The sequence below is a fragment of the Aquarana catesbeiana genome, linkage group LG13 (assembly GCF_042186555.1).
Source record: "Aquarana catesbeiana isolate 2022-GZ linkage group LG13, ASM4218655v1, whole genome shotgun sequence".
Taxonomy (NCBI): Eukaryota; Metazoa; Chordata; class Amphibia; order Anura; family Ranidae; genus Aquarana; species Aquarana catesbeiana.
Genome location: NC_133336.1, coordinates 27,965,125 through 27,990,125, shown reverse-complemented (window position 1 = coordinate 27,990,125; position 25,001 = coordinate 27,965,125). Strand labels below are relative to the sequence as shown.

Here is a 25,001-nt window from a genome sequence, read left to right as displayed (position 1 = left end):
TTGCTAATCAGCCAATCACAGGGCAGAAACTCAATGAAGAAGAAGTTTTTAGCAGCAGAAACTCAATGCGTTTAGGCATTTAGATGTGGTGAAGACGACTTGCTGAAGTTCAAACTGAGCATCAGAATGGGGAAGGAAAGGGATTTAAGTGACTTTGAACGTGGCATGGTTGTTGGTGCCGGACGGGCTGGGCTGAGTATTTCAGAAACTGCTGATCTACTGGGATTTTCACACACAACCATCTCTCGGGGTTTACAGAGAATGGTCTGAAAAAGAGAAAATATCCAGTGAACGGCAGTTGTGTGGAGGAAAATGCCTTGTTGATGTCAGAGGTCAGAGGAGAATGGGCAGACTGGTTCCAGATGATAGAAAGGCAACAGTAACTCAAAAAACTACTTGTTACACCCAAGGTAGGCAGAAAACATCTCTGAACGCACAACACATCCAACCTTGAAGCAGATGGGCTACAGCAGCAGAAGACCACACTGGATGCCGCTCCTGTCAGCTAAGAACAGGAAACTGAAGCTACAATTCACACAGGATCACCAAAATTGGACAATAGAAGATTGGAAAAACGCTGCCTGGTCTGATGAGTCTCGATTTCAGATGCGACACTGATGCCCCGTACACATGGTCGGACTCTCCGACGGAATATGTGCGATCGGAGCTTGTTGTCGGAAATTCCGACCGTGTGTGGGCTCCATCGGACTTTTTCCATCGGAATTTCCGACACACAAAGTTTGAGAGCAGGCTATAAAATTTCCCGATAACAAAATCCGATCCTTTAAATTCCGATCGTGTGTGGACAAATCCGGCGGACAAAGTGCCATGCATGCTCAGAATAAATTATGAGACGAAAGCTATTGGCTACTGCCTCGTTTATAGTCCCGACGTACGTGTTTTACGTCACCGCGTTCAGAACGATCAGATTTTCCGACAACTTTGTGCGACCGTGTGTATGCAAGACAAGTTTGAGCCAACATCCGATCGTATGTACAGGGCATGAGATGGTCGGGTCAGAATTTGGTGTACACAACATGAAAGCATGGATCCATCCTGCCTTGTATCACCGGTTCAGGCTGGTGGTGGTGGTGTAATGGTGGGGGGGATATTTTCTTGGCACACTTTGGGCCCCTTAGTACAAATTGAGCATCACTTAAACCCCACGGCCCCCCCTGAGAATTGTTGCTGACCAGTGGTGTCGCTAGGGGGTGGCTTTTGGGGCTATAGCCCCGAATCTGGGGCCCATAGCCCAGAGTCTCTGCAGGGGTCCCCAAGGGGAGGGGAGGCTCTCTGGGGACCCTGATGTAAGTGGGGGGCTCTCTGGGGACCCTGATTTTAAGGGAGAGGCTCTCCGGGGAGCCTGATTTAAGGGGGGCTCTCTAGAGACCCTGATTTAAGGGGGGCTCTCTGGGGACCCTGATGCAAGGTGGGGCTCTCTGGGGACTCTGATGTAAGGAGGAGGTTCTCTGGGGACCCTGATGTAAGTGGGGGGCTCTCTGAGGACCCTGAATTTAAGGGAGAGGCTCTCCGGGGAGCCTGATTTAAGGGGGGCTCTCTAGAGACCCTGATGCAAGGGGGAGGCTTCTGGGGACTCTGATGTAAAGAGGAGGTTCTCTGGGGACCCTGATGTAAGTGGGGGGCTCTCTGGGGATATATACACACACACACACACAGGTATGTTACTGTAAATACATGTGTATGCCCGCCCAAGTGTCTGACTTTCTTTACTACGCTACTATGGGCTCTAGCCCCAGATCTTTTGTAGACCTAGCAACGCCCCTGTTGCTGACCATGTCCATCCCTTTATGACTACAGTGTCCCCATCTTCTGATGGCTCCTTCCAGCAGGATAATGCCCCATGTCACAAAGATCCAATCATCTCACCACTGGACAATGAGGTCCCTGTACTCCAATGTCCTCCACACTCACCACATCTCATCCAATAGAGCACCTTTGGGATGTGGTGGATTCCCATCATGGATGTGTACAGACAAATCTTCAGCAACTACGTGATGCCATCATGTCACTATGGACCAAAATCTCTGAAGGAACGTTTCCAACACCTCGTTGAATCTATTCCATGAATAAAAGGGGAAAAATGGGGTCCAACCCGGTACTAGCAAGGGTACTTGAGGACAGGATTGAGAACCACTGATTTGGAGCACTGAGCATTCATATGATTGCTCAGTTCTTAGTTTTAGAGCAGACATGGGACAGCTGTAACATAGAGAATGCTGACTGAGATACATTCGGGAGAGACCAGAGAGGAGGAAAGTTGTAACCGGTTCACTGAGAGACTGTGGCTGGGGTATAAGTCTAATGCCGCGTACACACGGTCGGACTTTACGGCGGACTTTGCCCGGTGGATTTTTCGACGTACTTTCCGACGGACTTTGTGAATGAACGGACTTGCCTACACACAATCCACCAAAGTCCGTCGAATTCGTACGTGATGACGTACGACCGGACTAAAACAAGGAAGTTCATAGCCAGTAGCCAATAGCTGCCCTAGCGTGCCTTTTTGTCCGTCGAACTAGCATACAGACGAGAGGACTTTTCGACCGGACTCGATTTCAACGGATAAATTTTAAACAAGTTTAAAATCTAAGTCCGTCCAACTTTTGAGAAAACAAAGTCCGCTGGAGCCCACACACATCGAATTGTCCGACGAAATCCAGTCCGCCGGGCAAAGTCCGCCGTAAAGTCCGCTCGTGTGTACGCGGCATTAAAGCGGAATTGATCTCCTTTAAAAAAAATAGATCTGAGCAGCTGATAAGAGGCAGTGATTTTCCAGGTGGAAGAACTTTCCTATCTTACATCACCTTTTCCTATCGCGTTTTTCAGTTTGAAGTCACTATTTTATATGAAGGAAAGACTTTTCTAGAACGTGACCATAGAGTGATCACCAATAATACCAGCACAGGCATCTTTGGAGAACAACAACAACCTCTTCATGTATTCTCATATGGTTTTATCAGGTGATCATTTGCACATCTTTTTAGATGAATACTGCGTAACAAATTGATTTTTTTTTTTTTTAGACATTTGAATCCTTTTATTTAGGACATCGCAGTACCTGTAGTGAATTAATACCTTGTATTTGGTCTCATATAGTGCAGTTTCTTCTTTCTGACGTACCTAATAAAAGCGGCCAGTGGGTGTATATCGCCATGTATAACCTTATTATAAATAATCACATTCCTATATGAAATATATAGTGTAAAGTCGTATTCAAAGTGCATATAAACAGTATAAAAAAGTACACAAAAGTGCATGGAAACAAGACCAAGATTGCAAAAATGTGAAAAGTGCCAAAGTGCATGAAAATTCTCATAAATAATATCATAATCGCAAAATCTTGAGGCGCTCTACACGCTGACGCCACGCCCTCATATCTGGTTCCTGGATCGGTTGCCATCTTGGTATGTTTACTGCTTTATCCATGTGGAGTTTTTTATTGCTGTATGCTTTTACTTGAGTATAATAGAATACACAACACTATCATACTATTCCGGAGCTCCATGTGCTGAGCTATTTCCTGCAAAGGAAGAGCTGCCTAGATGTGCTTGACTGATATTGAGCTTTCCTGGGAGGGGTTCAGGATGGAAGTTATATATGATGGTGTAACTTTTTTTCCACTCATATTATTTATATGACTTTTATGCACTTTTTCATATTTTTTGCAATTTTGGTTTTGTTTATTTACTCTCTACACTGTTTATATGAACTTTGAATACCACTATTCATTGCTACATTCATATAGGAATGTGGTTATTTTTAATAAGGTTATACATGACTGTGATATACATAATTGTTTATAATTTGTTGCACTACTTTGTACTTATGTTTATATGAGCTTTGTCATCTCTTAGTGCAAGCTGCCTAAAGCTGTTGTAAACCTGTAAAGCGCTAGACAATTTCTTTCTTTTTTTTTTTTGTCCCTGCAAGGTAAAGGCATAATGTGCTAGTATTCATTTCTCCTATTGTAGAAAACAATGAACCTGTCTGACAGAAATAATGAAATCAGACCGAGACAGAAGTACAGTTAAATCACACTTGTTTAATAATAAACGTAAAAAGAACAAACGTAGTCAAAACATAGCCAAAGTTTCAGTAACCCGAACGGATAGTCAGCCAAGCCAGAAAGTCAGGGATCAAAGTAGTGGAACAGCAAGCAGGATCTGGAGCCAGAAGGGATGTCAGCAAAGCCAGTCTTTAAACAGGAACGCAGGAGAAAGTTTCTTGTGATGTGACCAAGGCGAAGGCAGAGCTCTTCTGGACTGGACGGCTTAAGTAGGCAGGACTGATGAGCAGGATATCATCAACAGCTGAGTAACACTGGAGAGAGATGGGAGCTGGCAATTAGCCAACAGCTGAGCGGCAAGCTCAGAGAAGGAAGCCCTGACACTGAGCCCAGCCCTGACACTGTCTCAATGGACATATAACAAAGCTGCTGGTGTTAGGATCAGGCCTGATGAAGAGAGACTTTGTGGTCCCCGAAACATGTTGGGTACCACTTGTGTTCCTGTTAGCAAAGTGTCATCAGAAATAAAGAATTATGAACGAACAGGGGCGTTGCTAGGTCTACAAAAGATCTGGGGCTAGAGCCCATAGCAGCGTAGTAAAGAAAGTCATATGCTTGGGCGAGCATACACATGTATACACAGTAATATACGTGTGTGTGTATATCTATCCACAGAGAGCCCCCCCCACTTACATCAGGGTCCACAGAGAGCCCCCCTTATATCAGGTTCCCCAGAGAGCATCCTCCTTACATCAGAGTCCTCAGAGAGCCTCCCCCTTTCATCAGGGTACCCAGAGGGCCCCCCTTACATTAGGGTCCCCAGAGAGCCTCTCCCTTGCCTCAGGGTCCCCAGAGAGCCTCCCCTCCCCTTGGGGACCCCTGCAGAGACTCAGGGCTATTGGCCCCAGATTCGGGGCTATAGCCCCAAAAGCCACCCCCTAGTGACGCCCCTGTGAACGAAAAAAGATAAATGTTTGGTGCGCTCCTTTCAGTTTTTCCTGGATTTCTCAATTTGGTTACAACTTTGTTGTAGAGCTGCAAAGGTCAACCTTTCCAAATGAGCGTTCCCGATAGCTTAGAGCAATAACTGGTCATTTAACAAGTTTGAGCCGTGGTGATATAAGATTGTTGGGGCGGCTGCCATTGCTAGCAGTGATAAAAGCAGACACGTTCTTAAAGGTTCATGGGATTTAGGGAAAGGGGGAAGCACCAGACCAATTGTTTTGAGTCTATGAAGATTTGTTTCATTATGAAAAAAAATTTAATGACAAGCCGACGCGTTTCAATTATAATTGTCCCCCTTCATTGAGGCCAACAGGCCATGACCAACAAAAAAAATACAATAAACAGTGGATCAGGAAAGCAAATAAATGAAACTTAGAGCTCCATCTACTGTCCGGAAATGAGAATACAACGTTTTCAATATAAATGTAATATTTCATATTTATCCCCCAAAAATATATATTTGGTTGATTTTAAAATCCAACAGCTGAACTTCTCCACAGATGAGAAAGTTTCTATATTTATAGCATAAAATATATCATTTTTATTTATTTTTGTGCTTTCAGTGTCGCTCTGCTATATATGAAGAAAATAAGAATTAAAATGGCCACAGTGGCTCCAGTCCAAGCCGAGAACATCCCGGAGGATGGGACCAACAAGGGGAAAAAGAAAAAGTGGTATAAAAAAGTCATTGGGAAATTAATCCCGCCAATATGGCCTGTGCAAAGCCCTGAGGATCCAGCAATGGAGGAGAAAGAGATAACAAGTAAGATGTCTACTATGATGATAACCTACACAGCAAGACACACTAGATTACCAAAAGTATTGGGACACCTGCTTTTACACGCACATGAACTTTAATGGCATCCCAGTCTTAGAGTTCAACATTGAGTTGGCCCACCCTTTGCAGCTATAACAGCTTCAACTCTTCTGGGAAGCCTATCCACAAGGTTTAGGAGTGTGTCTATGGGAATGTTTGACTATTCTTCCAGAAGTGCATTGGTGACGTCAGGCACTGATGTCGGACGAGAAGGCCTGGCTCGCAGTCTCCGCTCTTATTCATCCCAAAGGTGTTCTATTGCGTTGAGGTCAGGACTCTGTGCAGGCCAGTCAAGTTCCTCCACCCCAGACTCGCTCATCCATGTCTTTATGGACCTTGCTTTGTGCAGGACTAGCAGACAAGGAGTGGTTAGTAAGGTGGATGAGCCTGGCAGCAGCATTCATGATGGACTGAAGAGGGCATAGCCTATGTAAGGGTAAGCCAATGAGAAGGGAGTTGCAGTAATCGAGGCAAGAGATCACCAGGGAGTGAACTAGGAGCTTTGTGGTGTCATTGATTAGGAAGGGGCATATTTTGGAGATGTTGCAGAGGTTGAGGCGGCAAGATTTGGAAAATTATTGGACATGGGGCCAAAAGGAGAGTTCAGAGATCAGGATTGCACCTAGAACCTTGGCATACGGGGATGGGCTAAAAGTTGTGCCATGGATTTAGACAGAGAAATCAGAGGAAGGGGCATGTGGGGGAGGAAAAATCATGAGCTCGCTTTTGGATAGATTGAGTTTGAGGAAGTGGTGTGACATCCAGGCAGATATGTCTTTTAGTAAATTAGTGATATGTGCGGAGACTGAAGGTGTGAGCTGGGAGGTAGAGAGATAGATGTGGGTGTTGTCGTTATAGAGATGGTATGAGAAGCCATGGGGAGGCTATCAGAGCTGACCCAGGGAGGAGGTGTAGATCGAGAATAGGAGAGGTCCAGGAACCTAACCTTAGTGGGACCCAACAGTGAAAAGAAGAGTAGAGGAAGAAGTAGAGTCGTAAGTAACGCTAAAGGTGCGGTTGGAAAAGTAGAAAGAGAACTAGCGAAGAGTACAGTCACAGAGACCAAAGGCGTGGAGACTTTTGAAGAGGAGGGGGTGGACAACTGTATGAGAGGCAGCAAAAAGCACCAGGAGAAGCAGTACAGAAAAGCGTCCATTGGTTTTGTCTGAATGCTCCTTAGGTTGGAAGTCAGTGGGAAGGAATGCCCCTTATATTGGTGGTCAGTGGAAAGAATGCTCCTTACATTGGTGGTTAGTGGGAAGAATGCTCCTTACATTGGAAGTCAGTGGGAGGAATGTCCCTTACATTGGTGGTCAGTGGAAAGAATGCTCCCTTCATTGGTGGTCAGTGGGAAGAGTGCCCCTTACATTGGTGGTCAGTAGAAAGAATGCCCCTTACATTGGTGGTCAGTGGAAAGAGTGCCCCTTACATTGGTGGTCAGTGGGAAGAATGCCCCTTACATTGGTGGTCAGTGGGAAGAATGTTCCTTACATTGGTGATCAGTGGGAAGAATGCTCCTTACATTAGAAGTCAGCGGGAAGAATTCCCCTTACATTGGTGGTCAGTGGAAAGAATGCCCCTTACATTGGTGGTCAGTGGAAAGAATGCCCCTTACATTGGTGGTCAGTGGAAAGAATGCTCCCTACATTGGTGGTCAGTGGAAAGAGTGCCCCTTACATTGGTGGTCAGTGGGAAGAATGCCCCTTACATTGGTGGTCAGTGGAAAGAATGCTCCTTACATTTGTGGTAGGTGGAAGGAATGCCCGTTTAAATTGGTGATCGGCTGACCTAGAATTCCACTTTAAGGCCCAGCCTCCCTGCTGCCACACATACAGTTGGAAAGAAGTTAACGGTTACCAGAATTATTCCCAGCATACTGAATAATCAGCACTCAGTAACAAATCTAGTCAGGCACACCCCCCTACTCAGCAACAACTCTCAGTAAAAAACCTGACCAAAAACACCTCCTCCCCTTGTTTTGCAATGCAGGTCTACATGGGGTAATGAGGGGTATGGCTGTTACTCAGCTCTGATAGCACAGAGCACTATGATTGTCAGAAACCATGACATCAGGCCGAGACAGAAGTACAGTTAAATCACACTTGTTTAATAATAAAAAAAAACAAACAAACGTAGTCAACTATAGCCAAAGTTCAGTAACCGGAACGGATAGTAAGCCAAGCCAGAAGTCAGGGATCAATGTAGTGGAACAGCAAGCAGGATCTGGAGCCAGAAGGGATGTCAGCAAAGCAAGTCTTGAACAGGAACGCAGGAGATAGTTTCTGTGATGTTGACCAAGGCGAAGGCAGAGCTCCTCTGGACTGGACGGCTTAAGTAGGCAGGACTGACGAGCAGGAAATCATCAACAGCTGAGTAACTGTGGGGAGATGGGAGCTGGCAATTAGCCGACAGCTGAGCAGCCGGCTCAGCGAAGGAAGGGCTTAGCCCAGCCCTGAGAGTGAAGAAGGAAGCAGCATTTTCAGTACATGGGTATTTTAAGGCATTTCCCAAACAGTGACAACTGATAACAGGTGTGAGATGTGAGGGCTTTAATAATAGATCCACTTTTAATACTTTTGGTACTGTTGTTATTTTAGTTGAAGTCGTACAGAAGCTGATAGAAGAGCGGCATTACGAATATGCCAGTAAAGGCTTGATTGAGTTGGAACAAAAGATTGTCCAAGGATTGGAGGAGTCAACATTGCACATGAAGGAGCTTGAACCCCTATATGGGAAACTCAAGGCTGAAGTATTTCGAGTGATCAAAAAGTCCTTCACCAGTAAAGACAAGGAACTGCTGCAGGAGGCTATACAGGTCATAGTAGAACAAGAATCAGAAGATTCAAAGTGCATCCCAGAGTTAGAAAATGAAGGCAGCTCCCGGCCGAAGGGGTGGATGCAGGCATGGAAGGAGTGCATCAGGCAGACCGTAGAGGAGCGCATCCAGGACCTACCTCAGGAGGAGAAACTCAACGGGCCCCCCACCATCATCTCCCCAATCGTTGCTATAGGAAGGCTGTTCAAGGGCGACCTCATCCACCTGGTGACACATCTCAAAGCTTGCTACCCAGAGGACTTTGATGTCTGTAACACTTATGCCCAGCATTATCACCGGCATATAAAGATAAGGACAGAAGAGATCGCACAATTTGAACTATGTGAGAAGGACAACTTCGCAGTTCTGTACTGGGTGCAAAACTTGTATCCAAAGTAAGCTAAACCATGTGTTAGACTGTATATAATAATTTATATCTAATGCACTGGGGTAGATATACTAAAGATGGTGCACTCAGAACTAGACATGTGCAGTTCGTTTCGTTCCGAACTGAAGTTTGGACAAAATTTTCCTTATTTGTAAATTCGGATGAATCCGAATTTCCGAATAACAATAGTAACAAATTTAAACAAATCCGAAATAACGAAACAAAACTTCAGACGAAATTTGAAATCGAATTGTTTTCAAATCGAATTCCCAAACAGAATAAAATTGATCAGAAAATAAAGGATTGAAAGAGAAAATAATAGAATATAACAGAGTAAAACAGAATACAAAATAAAAGAATAGAAAAAAATAGTATAGAAAATAAAGAAATAGGATATAAAAGAATGGAATATAATAGTAAAACAGAACAAAATAGAATAAAAAATAAAAGAACATAATAAATTGGAATAGAATAAAAAGAGTGGAATAGAATAAAATAGAAACAATATAACTATCTTCTGAAATTCAAATTTTCTAATAGAATAAATTCAAATTTTAATAGAATAGAAAATAAGATAATAGAATAGAAAAAAGAACAGAATAGAATATAACCATTTCCCAAAATATGAATAGAAAAGAATAAAAGAATAGAAAAAAATAGTATAGAAAATAAAGGAATAGGATAGAAAATAATAGGATATAATAGTAAAACAGAACAAAATAGAATAGAAAATAAAAGAACGTAATAAAATAGAATAGGATAAAAAGATTGGAATAGATTAAAATAGAAACAATATAACTATCTTCTGAAATTCAAATTTTGAATAGAATAAATTCAAATTTGAATAGAATAGAAAAATAAAATAATAGAATAGAAAAAAGAACAGAATAGAATATCACCATTTCCCAAAATATGAATAGAAAAGAATAAAAGAATAGAAAAATATAGTATAGAAAATAAAGGAATAGGATAGAAAATAATAGGATATAATAGTAAAATGGAAAAAAATAGAATAGAGTATAAAAGAACGTAATAAAATAGAATAAAAAGAGTGGAATAGAATAAAATAAAAACAATTCAAATTTTCGAATAGAATAAATTCAAATTTGAATAGAATAGAAAATAAAGTAATAGAATAGAATATAACCATTTCCCAAAATATGAATAGAAAAGCATAAAAGAATAGAAAAAAATAGTATAGAAAATAAAGGAATAGGATAGAAAAGAATAGGATATAATAGTAAAACAGAACAAAATAGAATAGAAAATAAAAGAACATAATAAAATAGAATAGAATAAAATGTTTGGAATAGATTAAAATAGAAACAATATAACTATCTTCTGAAATTCAAATTTCGAATAGAATAAATTCAAATTTGAATAGAATAGAAAATAAAATAATAGAATAGAAAAGAAGAGAAAAAAGAACAGAATAGAATATAACCATTTCCCCAAATTTGAATAGAAAAGAATAGATTAGAAAAGAAATAAAAGAATGAAAAGAAAAAACATTTGAATTGGAAAAATAGAAAATAACCATTTTTTGACATTCGAATAGAATAAATTTGAATAGAATAGAAAAGTATAGAATAGACAATACTATAGAAAGAATATAACAAATGTTAACTTAGCCTTTTAATGATTTGCATTTCCTTTGAACTTTGATTCTTTGTAAAATATTCTGTACAATGCATTAAGGCGTCAAGCAAATATCTTACGCAATTGACTTGCACACAATGCTTTATCGATTAATGCAAGGAAAGATTAGTGACAGATTCAATACTTTTAGATCACATACATGCCCTCATACAATCAATATTGTTTGCATTTCAAATTTTTGGGGGGATGCTGGGCAAGTATAACATTTCAAAAGTGTGGTTTTACAAAATACTGAGTCATTCTTTGTTTTAGTGAAATCTTGAAAAACCCCAAACTAGCCGGACACATCGATGACTCGCGGCTGGAATGCCTTCTGTCTCAAGAAGCTGTCCAAATGCTGGAGAATAATTTTTTGCGTAATGAAAGGGTAAGTGACTCGCCGAAAAATAGATTCCTAAAGACAAATTGTACAGGAATTTGGAGTGCATATACTGAATAAGGCCTCGTTCACATTGCAGTTGGGGGGAGGTAAAAACATGCAGTAGAGCTGTGGTTTACCACCCCCTAACAATTCACCCTTTCAGATGCAAAGGCACACAGTTCTTGTGTGGACTGGAGGCAGTTACAGTTCCATATGGAAGATGTCAAAATCAGGAGGCACAGTTCTTTTTTTAACTATATGCCCCTCTTACTTTGTTACTTTTATAGATGAAATAAACACAATACAGCAAACAAAACAAAAAAAACAAACAAACAAATAAAAAAAATGATACTGCAAAAGATGAGCGCTCTACTACTGTATAGCCATCATACTGTCAGAGACCATGAATCAGATCGAGACAGAAGTACAGTTAAATCACACTTGTTTAATAATAATAAAGAAAGGTAGAGTAAATGTAGTCAAAACATAGTCCAGAGTTCAGCAACCCGGAACGGATAGTCAGACAAGCCAAAACGTCAGGGAGCCAGAGAACAGCGAAGTAGAACAGCAAGCAGGATCTGGAGCCAGAAGGAATGTCAGCCAAGCAAGTCTTTAACAGGAACACAGGAGATAGTTTCTAGAGATGTAACCAAGGCGAAGGCAGAGATCATCTGGGCTGGACGGCTTAAGTAGGCAGGACTGACGAGCAGGATATCATCAACAGGTGAGTCACTGTGGCGAGAGATGGGAGCTGGCAATTAGCCAACAGCTGAGCGGCCAGATTCAGAGAAGGAAGGGCTGAGCCCAACCCTGACACATTCTGAGTTGGTCATATTTAATCATTGTATACATTAGCATGCATCTATTAGCACCTTGCTCTGTATATCACTGATTTTTCCTAACATCTTACAGCCCTGATGAAGGCGATATACTAAAACCTTGAAACGCGTTGGTGTGTTGTTTTATTTTTGTCTGTCGTCATCAGATAAAGGGGTTGATTTACTAAAGGCAAATAGACAGTGCACTGTGCAAGTGCAGTTGCTCCAGATCTTAATAAATGAGCAGAAGCTCTGCTGACTTCCATCATCCAATCATGTGCAAGCAAAAATGCTGTTTATTTATTTATTTATTTATTTTTCCTTGTATGTGATTGGGTATTTTTTTGCAAATTGAAGCTTTACCTCATTTACTAAGCTCTGGAGCGACTGCACTTTGCAAAGTGCACAGTCTATTTCCCTTTAGTAAAATTAACCCCACAGTAAGTACGGCTGAAGAAGGGGGGGGGGGGGAGGGGACTGTTATATTTCATAATTAAGTCAACACAATTACTGTTAATACATATACAATTACACAATTAATCATTTTAGGACAGAAGGGGTTAAATTCTTTTGTAAGCCCTGGCACATATGGTTTCTTCACCACGTGACCTCCGGACGATTTACCTCCCTTCATGACCAGGGCATTTTTTTGTTTTGCGATGCGGCACTGCGTTATTATAACTGACAATTGCGCGGTCGTGCGACACTGTGCCCAAATACAATTGATGTCCTTTTTTTTACCCACAAATAGAGCTTTCTTTTGGTGGTATTTGATCACCTCTGCATTATTTTATTTATTTTTGTGCGCTATAAAACAAAAAAAAAGAGCGAGAATTAAAAAAAAAAAAATAAAAAAAAAAAAAACAAAACAAGATTTTTTTACTTTCTGCTATAAAACATATCCAATAAAAAAATTTAAAAAAGCAAATTTCTTCATCAATTTAGGCCAAGATGTATTCTGCTACATATTTTTGGTGAAAAAAAAAAAAACTATTTTAATAGGCGGATATTGATTGGTTTGGACACAAGTTTATGAAATGGTGAAATAAAAAAAAAAATCAGCAGGCAAATGATAATTAAATGGAGAAGGAGTTAATAAGGGGTTAAACAGAGGAACAATTAAAAAAAAACAACAAACAAAAAAAAAAAAACAAAACAACTATTTTTTCTTTACTTGACAAGTCACTTTAACCACTTCAGCCCCGGAAGGTTTCACCCCCTTCATGACCAGGCCATTTTTTGGGATACGGCATTGCGTTACTTTAACTGACAATTGTGCAGTCGTGCGAGACGCTGTACACACAAAATGTATGTCCATTTTTTTGCCACAAATAGAGCTTTCTTTTGGTGGTATTTAATCACCTCTGTATTTTTAAAATTTTTTTTTTTGCACTATAAACAAAAAAAGAGCGACAATTTAAAAAAAAAAACAACACAATATTTTTATACTTTCTGCTATAAAACATATCCAATAAAAAAATGTAAAAAAATCACATTTCTTCATCAATTTAGGCCAGTATGTATTCAGCTAAAATTTTTTGGTAAAAAACAATCTTAATAGGCGGATATTGATTGGTTTGGACACAAGTTTATAAAATGGTGGAATAAAAAAAAAATCAGCAGGAAAATAATAATTAAATGGAGAAGGAATTAATAAGGGGTTAAACAGCGGAACAATTAAAAACAAAACAAAAAAAAAACAAATATTTGACGCTGTACACAAACAAAATGTATGTCCATTTTTTTGCCACAAATATAGCTTTCTTTTGGTGGTATTTAATCCCCTCTGCAATTTTTTTATTTTTTTTTTGCACTATAAACAAAAAAAGAGCGACAATTTAAAAAAAAAAAAAAAAAACACAATATTTTTATACTTTCTGCTATAAAACATATCCAATAAAAAAATGTAAAAAAATCAAATTTCTTCATCAATTTAGGCCAGTATGTATTCTGCTAAAATTTTTTGGTAAAAAAACAATCTTAATAGGCGGATATTGATTGGTTTGGACACAAGTTTATAAAATGGTGAAATAAAAAAAAAATCAGCAGGAAAATAATAATTAAATGGAGAAGGAATTGATAAGGGGTTAAACAGAGTAACAATTAAAAACAAAAAAAAAAAAAAAAAAAAAAAAAAATATTTGACGCTGTACACAAACATAATGTATGTCCATTTTTTTGCCACAAATATAGCTTTCTTTTGGTGGTATTTAATCACCTCTGCATTTTTAAATTTTTTTTTGCACTATAAACAAAAAAAGAGCGACAATTTAAAAAAAAAAAAAACAATATTTTTATACTTTCTGCTATAAAACATATCCAATAAAAAAATGTAAAAAAATCACATTTCTTCATCAATTTAGGCCAGTATGTATTCTGCTAAAATTTTTTGGTAAAAAAACAATCTTAATAAGCGGATATTGATTGGTTTAGCACACAAGTTATAGTGTCTACAAACTATGGGATATTTTTATTTTATTTTATTTTTTTACTACAGTAATGACGGCGATCAGTGACTTATAGCAGGACTGAACATTAACTGACACTTTTGACACTTTGTGGGGACCAGTGACACTAATTCAGTGCTAAAAAAACATGCACTGTCACCGTACTGACACTGTCTGGGAAGGGGGTTAACCTCAGGGGCGATCGATGGGTTAACTGTGTGCCCAGCCAGTGTTTTACTACACTGTGGGAGGCGCTATTACTTGCTGAAATCATGGATTTCCTTGTTCCTGCTTTGCTGAGACACAGGATCCATCCCTTTCCTCCTGTCGGAACAGCGATCTGCCTTGCTTACATAGGTAGAATGCAGTGCTGTCTCTGTGGCTGATGATTGGCAGGTGTCGGCGGACATCAAGTCTGCAGTACCCACCGATGGGCTTCCGCTGTGTGTAATCCCATTTGTGTTTGCGCCCCCTACCCGGAAGTGCAGGATCACATGTATATACCTGATCCTGCACACAGCTGCCGCCCTGTAGCAGTAAAATTGCTATAGGCTGGTTGTTAAGTGGTTAAAATACTGATATTAAGGGAAGCTAAAATACAATTTGTATCAGCTGCATTATGTTTACCTTAGTATATATATAAATATATATATATATTTTACAATATTTTTCTCTCCATAAGGATTCCTATGATGAACACATGAATAAAGCAATAAACTTTGAAGTGGAACTTTGGAAAAAAGAGATGGAACCAAAGATGTTAGGTTCCCATTATCATTCTGAGCTACAAATCGACATCGTTCAGGTGAATGTTATAAATGATTAGTGTTATTAGTGTTAGTAATTCCCAATAGTAACACTATAGTATAGTATAGTATAATAGTAAAAGCCCAATTCCACCCAATAGTAATGTATAGACATGTGCACCGCCAAAAAATGTGTTCCTTTTCGTTTCATTCGTTTTTTTTTGTTTTTTCGTTTTTTCGGGTCATTCGTTATGATTGATATTAGTTATTTGGAATAAATTCAGAAATTCGAAATCCAAAAGTCCGGAAATTCGAAAATACGAAAGAACGAAAACACAATAACGAAAAGCCGAAATAATAACTAATACTAACTAATACTGTAATACTGACATATAATCACACGCATAGGTTGGATGTGAGGTTGGACAACCTCATCTACTATGTAACTATGTAGTAATAATACTAAAATAATAGTATAATTATTATTTATTGTTATTAATTTGTTACATTCCATTCGTTTAGATGCGGCATTCGTTATTTCGGATAATTCGTAACTTCGGATAAATTCGTATTCATTACGTTTACTAACAGCAAAATTTGAAAGGAAATTCCAATACCTATTATGTAATAGTTATTATAAGTTAGTTAGTTATTATTTCAGATTTTCAAATTTTCCTGTTTTTCGAATCTTCTGATTTTCGTTCTTAGTTTTCTGATTTTCGTTCTTATAAAATTTCTGAATTTTCGAATTTCTGGTTTTCGGATTTCCAATTTTTGAATTTTCGAAATTTCCGAACCTTCGAATTTCCAAATTTTTCGGATTTTCAGAATAATTTGTTAAACGGGTTTTTTTGTTAATTCGAGTATTTCCAAATTAACGAATTCATTGAATTTCGTCGAAAAACGAATTCAGAACAAAACTAATTGCACATGTATATTAATGTATTATGGGTGTTGGGTCATTTAATGCCCCCCCCCAACTAACTTCCTTCCCCATTTTCCTATATATAAGGGTTTGTCAAAAAGTTTCCACACATTTTTTTTTAAACTCTATTAAAGCTATATAGATATAGATATATACCGTAGATATAATATAGAGCTATAATCATTCAAGTAACCCTTTTTTTTTACTTTCAGCGTCACGTTGGTAGTTTAAAGAAGGCGGCTGAACTCAGACCAGAATTGGAACGCAAGCTATCTGCAGTCTTGCAGTTGAATCTGTATGACGTTATAAAAATGTAAATCATTTTAGATGTATTTGATCATTTATTGGATCTTAGATAAAGCTTAGAAGCACAAAATAAGTCGATGTTTCCAAACCAAAATGTAACATTCAGTGTATTTTCTTCCTTTTGAATAATAATTACAAAGGGAAAGTACGGCCCCTTTCACACGGGGCGGATCCGTTGGACGGACTAAGTCTTAGGTTCGCACTGGGGTGGCTTCAAAGCCCCCCCTGTACAGTGTGTCTTCAGCGCGGCTTGCAAACGACTCTGGTAATAGAAGTCAATGTAAGTCGCTCTGAAGTCGTCCCCAAAAGGTACAGAAACCCTTTTTTTCCCCGATTAGAACGGTTCCATTGCACTGAATGGAGTACGACTTGTCAGGCAGTCTAAGTCGCTTGACAGGTCGCCTCAGTGTGAACCGAGGCTAAATATAACCAGTCAGGTTATGGTGAGATTGGTCAAACGGCTCAAACAAAAGCGCTCTACTGAACCAGTGCAAAGTGCAGTGCAAACTCCAGTCCCCCCCCCCACCTAAATTTCGTCACAAATGCGCCCCTGATGACATAATTTGTGCCCCTGATGACATAATTTGTGCCCCTGATAACGTCATTTGTGACGAAACGTAGGTTCCACACTGGTGGATATGGATCTTTTACCTTTGCATGGACATTTGCTTAATGATGGGCTTTCTTTAGCACTATTTAATTTATGATTGGTTTGCACTAGTTTATATTAGTGCGGCCTTTTTTTTTTTTTTCATGTTTTATACTGTCTTATTGCCCTCCAACTCTTACACCATAGAAACCATGGTTTTCAATGCACAGCACTAATGATGGCCAACAAAGTCCAAACGAAGTTTGGAATAAAGGGCTCATAATATTAGGCTGTATCTGTGCTATAATCCATTGCATTTTCGAATAGACAGTTGACCAAGGGGCAGAAAGAAATAATTAGCATGGCACGCCCCCCCCCCACTATCCTATCATGAGGGATAAACCTCTTGTTTTTGGAATTTGTGAGACATGTAGATACTGTATGTTCTGTTGTATAAAGACTTTACTGTGCCTTGCATTATAATCATAGGAATTCTCTCGCTTTTCAGATACAAAAAGGCTTTTGAAGAATATATATTTTGTATGGAGAAAAGCAAGACCCAGAACTTCTACAGAGAAACGTGTATCACTCATTTAAACTGCTGCCTGAAACTAAGGTACAAACATTTGGAAGACACGCCAGCTACAGTCTGTCTATCTATCTATCTATTGGACATGTGCAATTCGTTCCGAATTAGTTTTCTTTAACAAATTTTGACAAACTCGTTAATTCGGAAACATCTGAATTAACGAAAACCCATTTAACGAATTTTTCCTAATGTTTGAAAATTCATAAATTTGAAAATTCGTAAAATTAGAATATTCAGAAATTCGGAAATTTGAAAATCTAAAATACATTGGAACCTCAGATTACAAGCATAGTCCGTTCCAGGAGAATGCTCGTAATCCAAAGTACTCGCATATCAAAGCGATTTTTCCCACTGAAGTCAACGGAAAATAAAATAATTAGTTCTGCATTGACTTCAATGGGATGCAATACCACATGCGTCCAGAGGCAGGGGGGGGGGGCGCCGGAGAGCCTCAGAAATGGACGAAAAGGCCCGAGGACACTTCGGCTGACCTCGGCAAACCTCGGAAAGACTTCCTACCTGAGATTTGCCGAGGTCAGCCGTGCTGTACTCTGGCCTTTCCATGCATTTCTGAACGTGACGTTCGGCTCTGCTCGCCTCCGGCGCCCCCCCCCCACCTCGGGCCAAAAGCGGTACTGCACACCGCTTTGGCCTGAATCGTGCTCGTTTTGCGAGACAACACTCGCAAACCGAGTTACGATTTTTAAAAATACGGTGCTCGTATCACGAAACGCTCATTAACCGCGTTACTCGCAATCCAAGGTTCCACTGTAATCTCTAACTATTAAATTATAGGTATTGGAATTTCCTTTCAAATTTGGCTGTTAGTGAACGCAACGAATACAAATTTATTCGAAGTTACGAATTATCCGAAATATTGAATGTTGCATTTAAACCGATGGAACGGAAAAAAATGAATCTATCTATCTATCTATCTATCTATCTATCTATCTATCTATCTATCTATCTATCTATCTATCTATCTATCATAATTTGACTGTTGCCTTTAATGTATTGTAGAACAGATCTGTGTCACAAAGAGGCAAAGTTGAGAAGTGGTTTACGTGAGAGCACTACGTCACAGCTTCTAAAGTTGGAAGACAGCATATACAATGCTCTGCTTCAGGATTTTTTCGTGGACATAAAGGTCTGTTGAACACAATGTTATCTGAATATCATCTCTTGATGACGTCTCTCTGTTGGGCTTTCTGGCTTTCCTGACTTGTATGCTTAGCGCCTTTCATTGATTGTCTCCCACAGAATAACTTCAAAAAGATGTCCCAGGGATCCTCTCCATTCAGTTACCAAACTATGCAAAATATCATTAGAATTGCAGAGAACTTCATGGAACCCTTCCACACCCTTCTGGATGAAAGCTACAAGGTAAGAGGTGGCTCCTCTAGCTTCTGAAATACTGGCTGAATCCATGTCCACCGTTAAGGGAATCTATAGCATTTTGTACAAAATATTTTTTTTTGTGTTCGGGAGAGAAAATGCCTTTTTTTTCCTTTCCTTGCATATACATTTTACCTTTTTTTCCATATGCAGCCAAAAAGTAACATACTTAAGAATACAGCTTTTCAGAAAGCCAATTTACTGCTTTGTGATGAATAGCCTATGCTGTAGACCTGAATAGCAGAAGATGAATTGATACAGAAATGGCCAAATGACATGGAGGAGGGACAACACCCTTCTCCTAACAGAGATAACGCTTGTTTGAATTAGTCCATTTGTAGGCAGGTGCAGCCTGTTTTCTCCAACCGCAACGGCATTGCAGTTGGAGGGGAAGTCAAGAGGAACATGGTTCCTCTATAGTTTCATGGGTCATAGAGGAGCTATCTGATTCGATGCTACTGCCCCATGTGACTCTGGTGGCCATCTTGGGCCATGCAGAGCCTATTTAAGGCACTGGCTCCTGGGCTTGGCACACATTTAAAGTGTGGGTAGTGTAGGGATAATTCACCCATCTAACAGGGACAGTGAACAGCAAAAGGGAGAGGTTCCAGATGAGTAGGAGAAGGATAGGGACATGCCATCCTTTCAGGCTGTTATCAGGCACACAGTCATGGGCTTTCTTAGAGTAAAGCCCAACATCATCTGCTAACACAATGTTATGTATGTACCTTTTCTTAAAGTGGGTGTAAAGGCACAAGGTTTTTTACCTTCATGCATATGCATGACGGTAAAAAACCTTCTCTGTGTAGCGACCCCTCCCCCCCCCTAATATTTTCCTGAGCCCCATCTCGATCCAGCGATGTCCACAAGAGCCTCAGCTCTCCGTGGACTCGCACTCCTGATTGGCTTTTGGCAGCAGCGGAAGCCATTGGCTCCCGCTGCTGTCAATCACAGCCAGTGAGCCAATCAGAAGATGGAGGGGGCAGTGGCCGAGACGCAGCTCCAAATAGACACACAGAGCCGTGGCTTGGGAGCGCGCCTGCTTGGGTGCCCCCATAGCAAGCTGCTTGCTGTGGGGGCACGCGGCAGGAGGGAGGGGCCAGGAGCACCGGCGTGGGACTTGAGTGGAGGATCCGGGCTGCTCTGTGCAAAACCATTACACAGAGCAGGCAAGTATAACATGTTTGTTATGTTAAAAAAAAACAATACTTTAATACCGCTTTAAGTGTTTATTTGTAAAACACAAATGTTATACAAGTAATGAAGAAAGTATATAAAGCATTAAAAAGGGTCGCTGGTTCGAATCCCAACCACGACACTACTTGCCTGGAGTTTGCATGTTCTCCCTGTGCCTGTGTGGGTTTCCTCCGGGTACTCCGGTTTCCTCCCACACTCCAAAGACATGCTGGTAGGTTAATTGGCTTCTGTCTAAATTGGCCCTAGTATTTGAATGTGAGTTAGGGACCTTAGATTGTAAGCTCCTTGGGGGTAGGGACCGATGTGAATGTACAATGTATATGTAAAGCGCTGTGTAAATTGACGGCGCTATATAAGTACCTTAAATAATAATAATAAAACATAGGTAAAAGATAATAAACACCTACCTTTTCCACTGCCTACATCGCTGAACACCCCTGTAATAAAGAAATATGACTTTTTAGAAATCAACACTTCTAGGAGTATCAGATAACTGGTTCCCCGTTGTCCTCAGTGGTTCATCCTGCTGACCCCTACCTCATTAGTGTGCCCTGTAATAACTAGGGGTCTCTGGGAAGAACCATTGCAAGCACCAGGGGGGGACCAGGAGATCAACACTCTCGGAGGTTCCTTGGTTTCTGAAGAGTTTTTGGGCTGCTATTCCTCTTCATCTGCAATTGGCAGCATGGGCAGCAGTAGAGGTAAGTCTGATATTGTCTTGGCAGGGAACTCTTTTATTGATACTTTGATTTTGTTGAAGGAGTCAGTTGAAGCCTATGCATACTTAGTAAACCATTGTTCTGAAAAAAAAAAACATTTTTGACAGAAAACTCCCAGTCGCGTCCTCCATTTAACTCCCACATGCTATGGGTTATTAAGTCTATGATGCTTTCCTTTTAGGTACTGTCTGGGAAAATCCATAAGTTCCTGGTCCAAGAGCACCTGGCACGGATCCTCAAGAGAAAAGTCAGCTATAAAAGCGCGCAGCAGATGCAAACTTTGGCTACCCAGATTGGCGAGAATGCAGAGCTCATCGATTCCTTCTCAGCTTTTTATGTAAGCCTCTTTTATATCATAACCATTACAGCGACTTTAAAGACAGACTTGTTTTAGCAGCATTTTGAGGGGGTCAACTTGTAGCAGATTTGTTGGAAAGTGGAAAGACCAGCCAGTTGTGGTAATAGTTTGATACGTCCAAGGTGCAAGAACATTAAGTAAACCTAGACAGAGAAATGGAAATTGTTGACTTCCCCTGCTGAAAATTCTAGAAGCCTGGCTGCCATGTTGATCTAATGTCTTCAGTTCTTTGGCCTGGAGGAAGCAAACAAGGTGTTTTCGCATACCCTTCACGTGTTAGATAGTCATTTAAGTCAGTGGCTCAGAATATCTGAGGATCAACATGATATCTAAGGTTGGCAATGCCAGGTCACTTTCAGCCTGCCCATTACCGATAACATCAGACTATGATAAGCTTTTTCTCGCTGCTCATTCATTACATAGTTACAAAGTTAATCTGGTTGAAAAAAGTCCAAGTCCATCCAGTTCAACCAACAGATTATGCTATCAAGAATTTTTTCTATGTAGATAAATGAATAGAGAATGACCTTTGATTATTCATGGGGAGGTTCCTGTATGTTCTAAAGTCCTAAGAGCATTGTTAGTGCTCAAGAGTGGACCTGTCATAAAGAAAAAGAATCTCCTGCGTTCCTTCCCACCTTGCATATTCCCTTCCCCCTTTCTGAAATTAAGAATGTTTCTAAGAACAGTTTACAGAAAATCTAAGGACACTTTGGGGTTGATTTACTAAAGGCTAGACACGTGCTGTTCGCTTCGTTCCAATTAAAATTCGGACGAATTTTCGTTATTCGGAAATTCGGATGTATCCGAATTTCCGAATTAGAATAGTACCGAATTCTTTTTTTAGATGTGTTGTTTACAAGTTAAAAACATTTTCTATTGCTAGAAAATTACTTAGAACCCCCAAACATTATACATTTTTTTTTCTAACACCCTAGAGAATAAAATGGCGGTCGTTGCAATACTTTCTGTCACACCGTATTTGCGCAGTGCTCTTACAAGCGCACTTTTTAAAAAAAAAAAAATACACTTTTTTGAATTAAAAAATAAGACAACAGTAAAGTTAGCCCAATTTTTTTTTTATGTCGTGAAAGATAATGTTACGCCGAGTAAATTGATACCCGACATGTCCCGCTTCAAAATTGCGCCCGCTCGTGGAATGGCGACAAACTTTTACCCTTAAAAATCTCCATAGGCGACATTTAAAAAATTCTACAGGTTGTATGTTTTGCGTTACAGAGGAGGTCTAGGGCTAGAATTATTGCTCTCACTCTACCGATCACGGCGATACCTCACATGTGTGGTTTGAACACCGTTTTATATGCAGGCGCTACTCACGTATGCGTTCGCTTCCTCGCACGAGCTCGGCGGGACGGGTCGCGTTTAAAAAAAAAAAAAAAAATTCTTATTTATTTTACCTTTTATTTTTTATTTTTACACTGTTTTAAAAAAAAATAAAAAATTGTGTCACTTTTATTCCTATTACAAGGAATGTACACAATAAACGGCACAGTGGTGTAGTGTCCCACCAAGTCAGGGACAGTCCCTCGGAATCAGGGACGGTTGGGAGCTATGGGATTAGGGCACAGGAGGCGGCGTTTCTAAACAAATAAATAAATTCAAACATCGAATGGGTTAATGGTGTAAAAAATTGTGTCACTTTTATTCCTATTGCAAGGAATGTAAACAATATGCGGCACAGTGGTGTAGTGTCCCACCAAGTCAGGGACAGTCCCTCAGAATCAGGGACGGTTGGGAGCTATGGGATTAGGGCACAGGAGGAGGCGTTTCTAAACAAATAAATAAATTCAAACATCGAATGGGTTAATGGTGTTCATTCCGCGTCTCGGCTTCTGTAGTAAGATAAAACTGCCGCCCGACCCTTTCCCCACGCAGGAATTTCCAAAGTAAACTGTGTAGAGGCCTCTTAGGTTGGCTGTGTCAGGAATCCATTGAAAGTATGAAATGTGGGCAAGCAATTTCCAAAGCACAACATCAACTCCCAATCTCTATAGGTATCCAGACAAAAGGTGCTTTGATTCCGCTAATTAATCTCTTGTGCCGCTGATGTCTGGATCTACCAAAGAAATAGTTTAACCGAGAACTGTAACTGAGACAAAAAAATATACCGCAGTCTAGTAACAAAGGATTCCAGTCTAACTAAAGGGGAAATGTAAGGTTTTTTTTTTTAGATTTGCACATGAAAGAGGCGAGCTTTGTGCAAGTAATACTGGCTTTGATTTACTAAAGGCAGATAGACTGTGTGCACTTTGCAAAGTGCAGTTGCTCCAGAGCTCAGTAAATGAGCAGAAGTTCCGCTGACTTCCATCATCCAATCATGCGCAAGCAATCATGCTGTTTTTTTGTTTTTTGTTTTCCTTGCACGTTATTTTGTATTCTTTCCAAAGTGAAGGTGTCCCTTATTTACTAATCTCCGAAACAACTGGACTTGCAGCGTGCAACTGCACTTTGCAAAGTGCACAGTCTATTTGCCTTTAGTAAATCAACCCCAAAGTGTCTATATATCTAAAAAAAAAAAAAAAAAACTTTGTTTTTGTGCATAATTTATAATGATATAAATGCACGAGGACAGCCATGTTGTAAGCAAAAATGTGAATAGGTATTTGAAAATTAATATAGCTGTGTAGGTGTACAAAAGGTTTACATTTGCCACTCTTTGTAGTTTTTACCTGCTATTTCAGAGTCAGAGCTGAGAGCCTCTCCACTGCTCTATCAACTGCCTGAACCCATACTGATCAAGCATATTCAGGGGAATTCAATAAATCTCTAACAACAATTTTCTAACACCGTGGCCCTTTAAAATGGCCTGTGCCAGATCCAAAAGTTCCTCTTTGTTAGCTTTACCGACATGTGCAGAAGTTTTGGTTAGTTCTCAATAGCTATACTTTTACAAATGAAAAATTATAGAGGGAGACTAGGGGTAATTAAGACCAAGTGTAAGTTGACATACAGAGACAGGCAGAGTGCCTGTCTCTGTACGCTGTGAAGAAGAGCAGCATGTGTGCTGCTGCTACCTTCTCTTTTGCCCACCTGTCATTGGTTGTTAAGGAGGCTGTCGGCTTCACAGCCTCATAAGAACCAATGACGTTCAGTAGGTGGAGCCTGATAGGGAAGCTAAAACGCTAGTTTCCCATCAGGTCTGTTCTCTCCCTATGATTGGCAGTGGGCAAATTCTATAGCCAATAGCAAGCTGTCTATTGCGTAAAGCACTAGGAGTTATTTTTTGTTCTACCCAGCCGCTCTACTAACTATGCAAAGTTAGTGGTTAGTGCAGCAATCTCCTCCCGCTGAGCTGTTGTGTTCTGACAGGGGCACGCCCCCCCCCCCCCACCACCAGAACACTCCGATCAGCGCTCTCTGCCATTGGCTGAGAGCGCTGATCAGGAGTTAGTGGGCTGCTGGTTTTTCAGCATGCACAAAGCAATTGGACCTGATAGGGAACTAGTGTCTGAATCCCCATCAGGCTCCGTCCACCAATCTTCGAAGCTTTACTGCCACTGCTGTCTGTGTGACAACCGCGGCGGCAAGAGGAAGCACAGTTCTACCGAGGCCAAAGTGTTCACATGGACACTCATTGCACCTCCACGCTCGGTGCATGCCCCTGATTCATGTACCTGCCTACAACAGAATACAATTTTTTTTTGTTTCTTTAGATGTACCTTCAATTATGTAGTGCAAGGGCCTGCCTGATTGCATGCAAATTGAAAGTGTTTAAGTCTGACCTCATATTATATGGTTTTGTTAAAGTTAAAGTAAAATTGTACAAGAAAATTGTATAATGTATGGCCAGCTTAAGACACTCTCTATGAATTCTCCTGA

General features: G+C 40.1%; 1 protein-coding gene across 1 annotated transcript in view; it reads left to right on the top strand.

Annotated features, from left to right (window-relative positions):
- Nucleotides 1-25,001, top strand: part of TNFAIP2 (TNF alpha induced protein 2) — a 38,426-nt gene that overhangs the window by 5,339 nt on the left and 8,086 nt on the right. The window contains exons 2-10 of the mRNA XM_073609272.1: nt 5,596-5,795; nt 8,447-9,059; nt 10,964-11,078; nt 15,020-15,142; nt 16,221-16,321; nt 17,412-17,519; nt 18,513-18,639; nt 18,753-18,875; nt 20,985-21,140. Of these exons, the coding sequence (XP_073465373.1) occupies nt 5,612-5,795; nt 8,447-9,059; nt 10,964-11,078; nt 15,020-15,142; nt 16,221-16,321; nt 17,412-17,519; nt 18,513-18,639; nt 18,753-18,875; nt 20,985-21,140 (1,650 nt within the window). The 5' untranslated portion in view covers nt 5,596-5,611. The remainder of the gene's footprint in view (nt 1-5,595; nt 5,796-8,446; nt 9,060-10,963; nt 11,079-15,019; nt 15,143-16,220; nt 16,322-17,411; nt 17,520-18,512; nt 18,640-18,752; nt 18,876-20,984; nt 21,141-25,001) is intronic.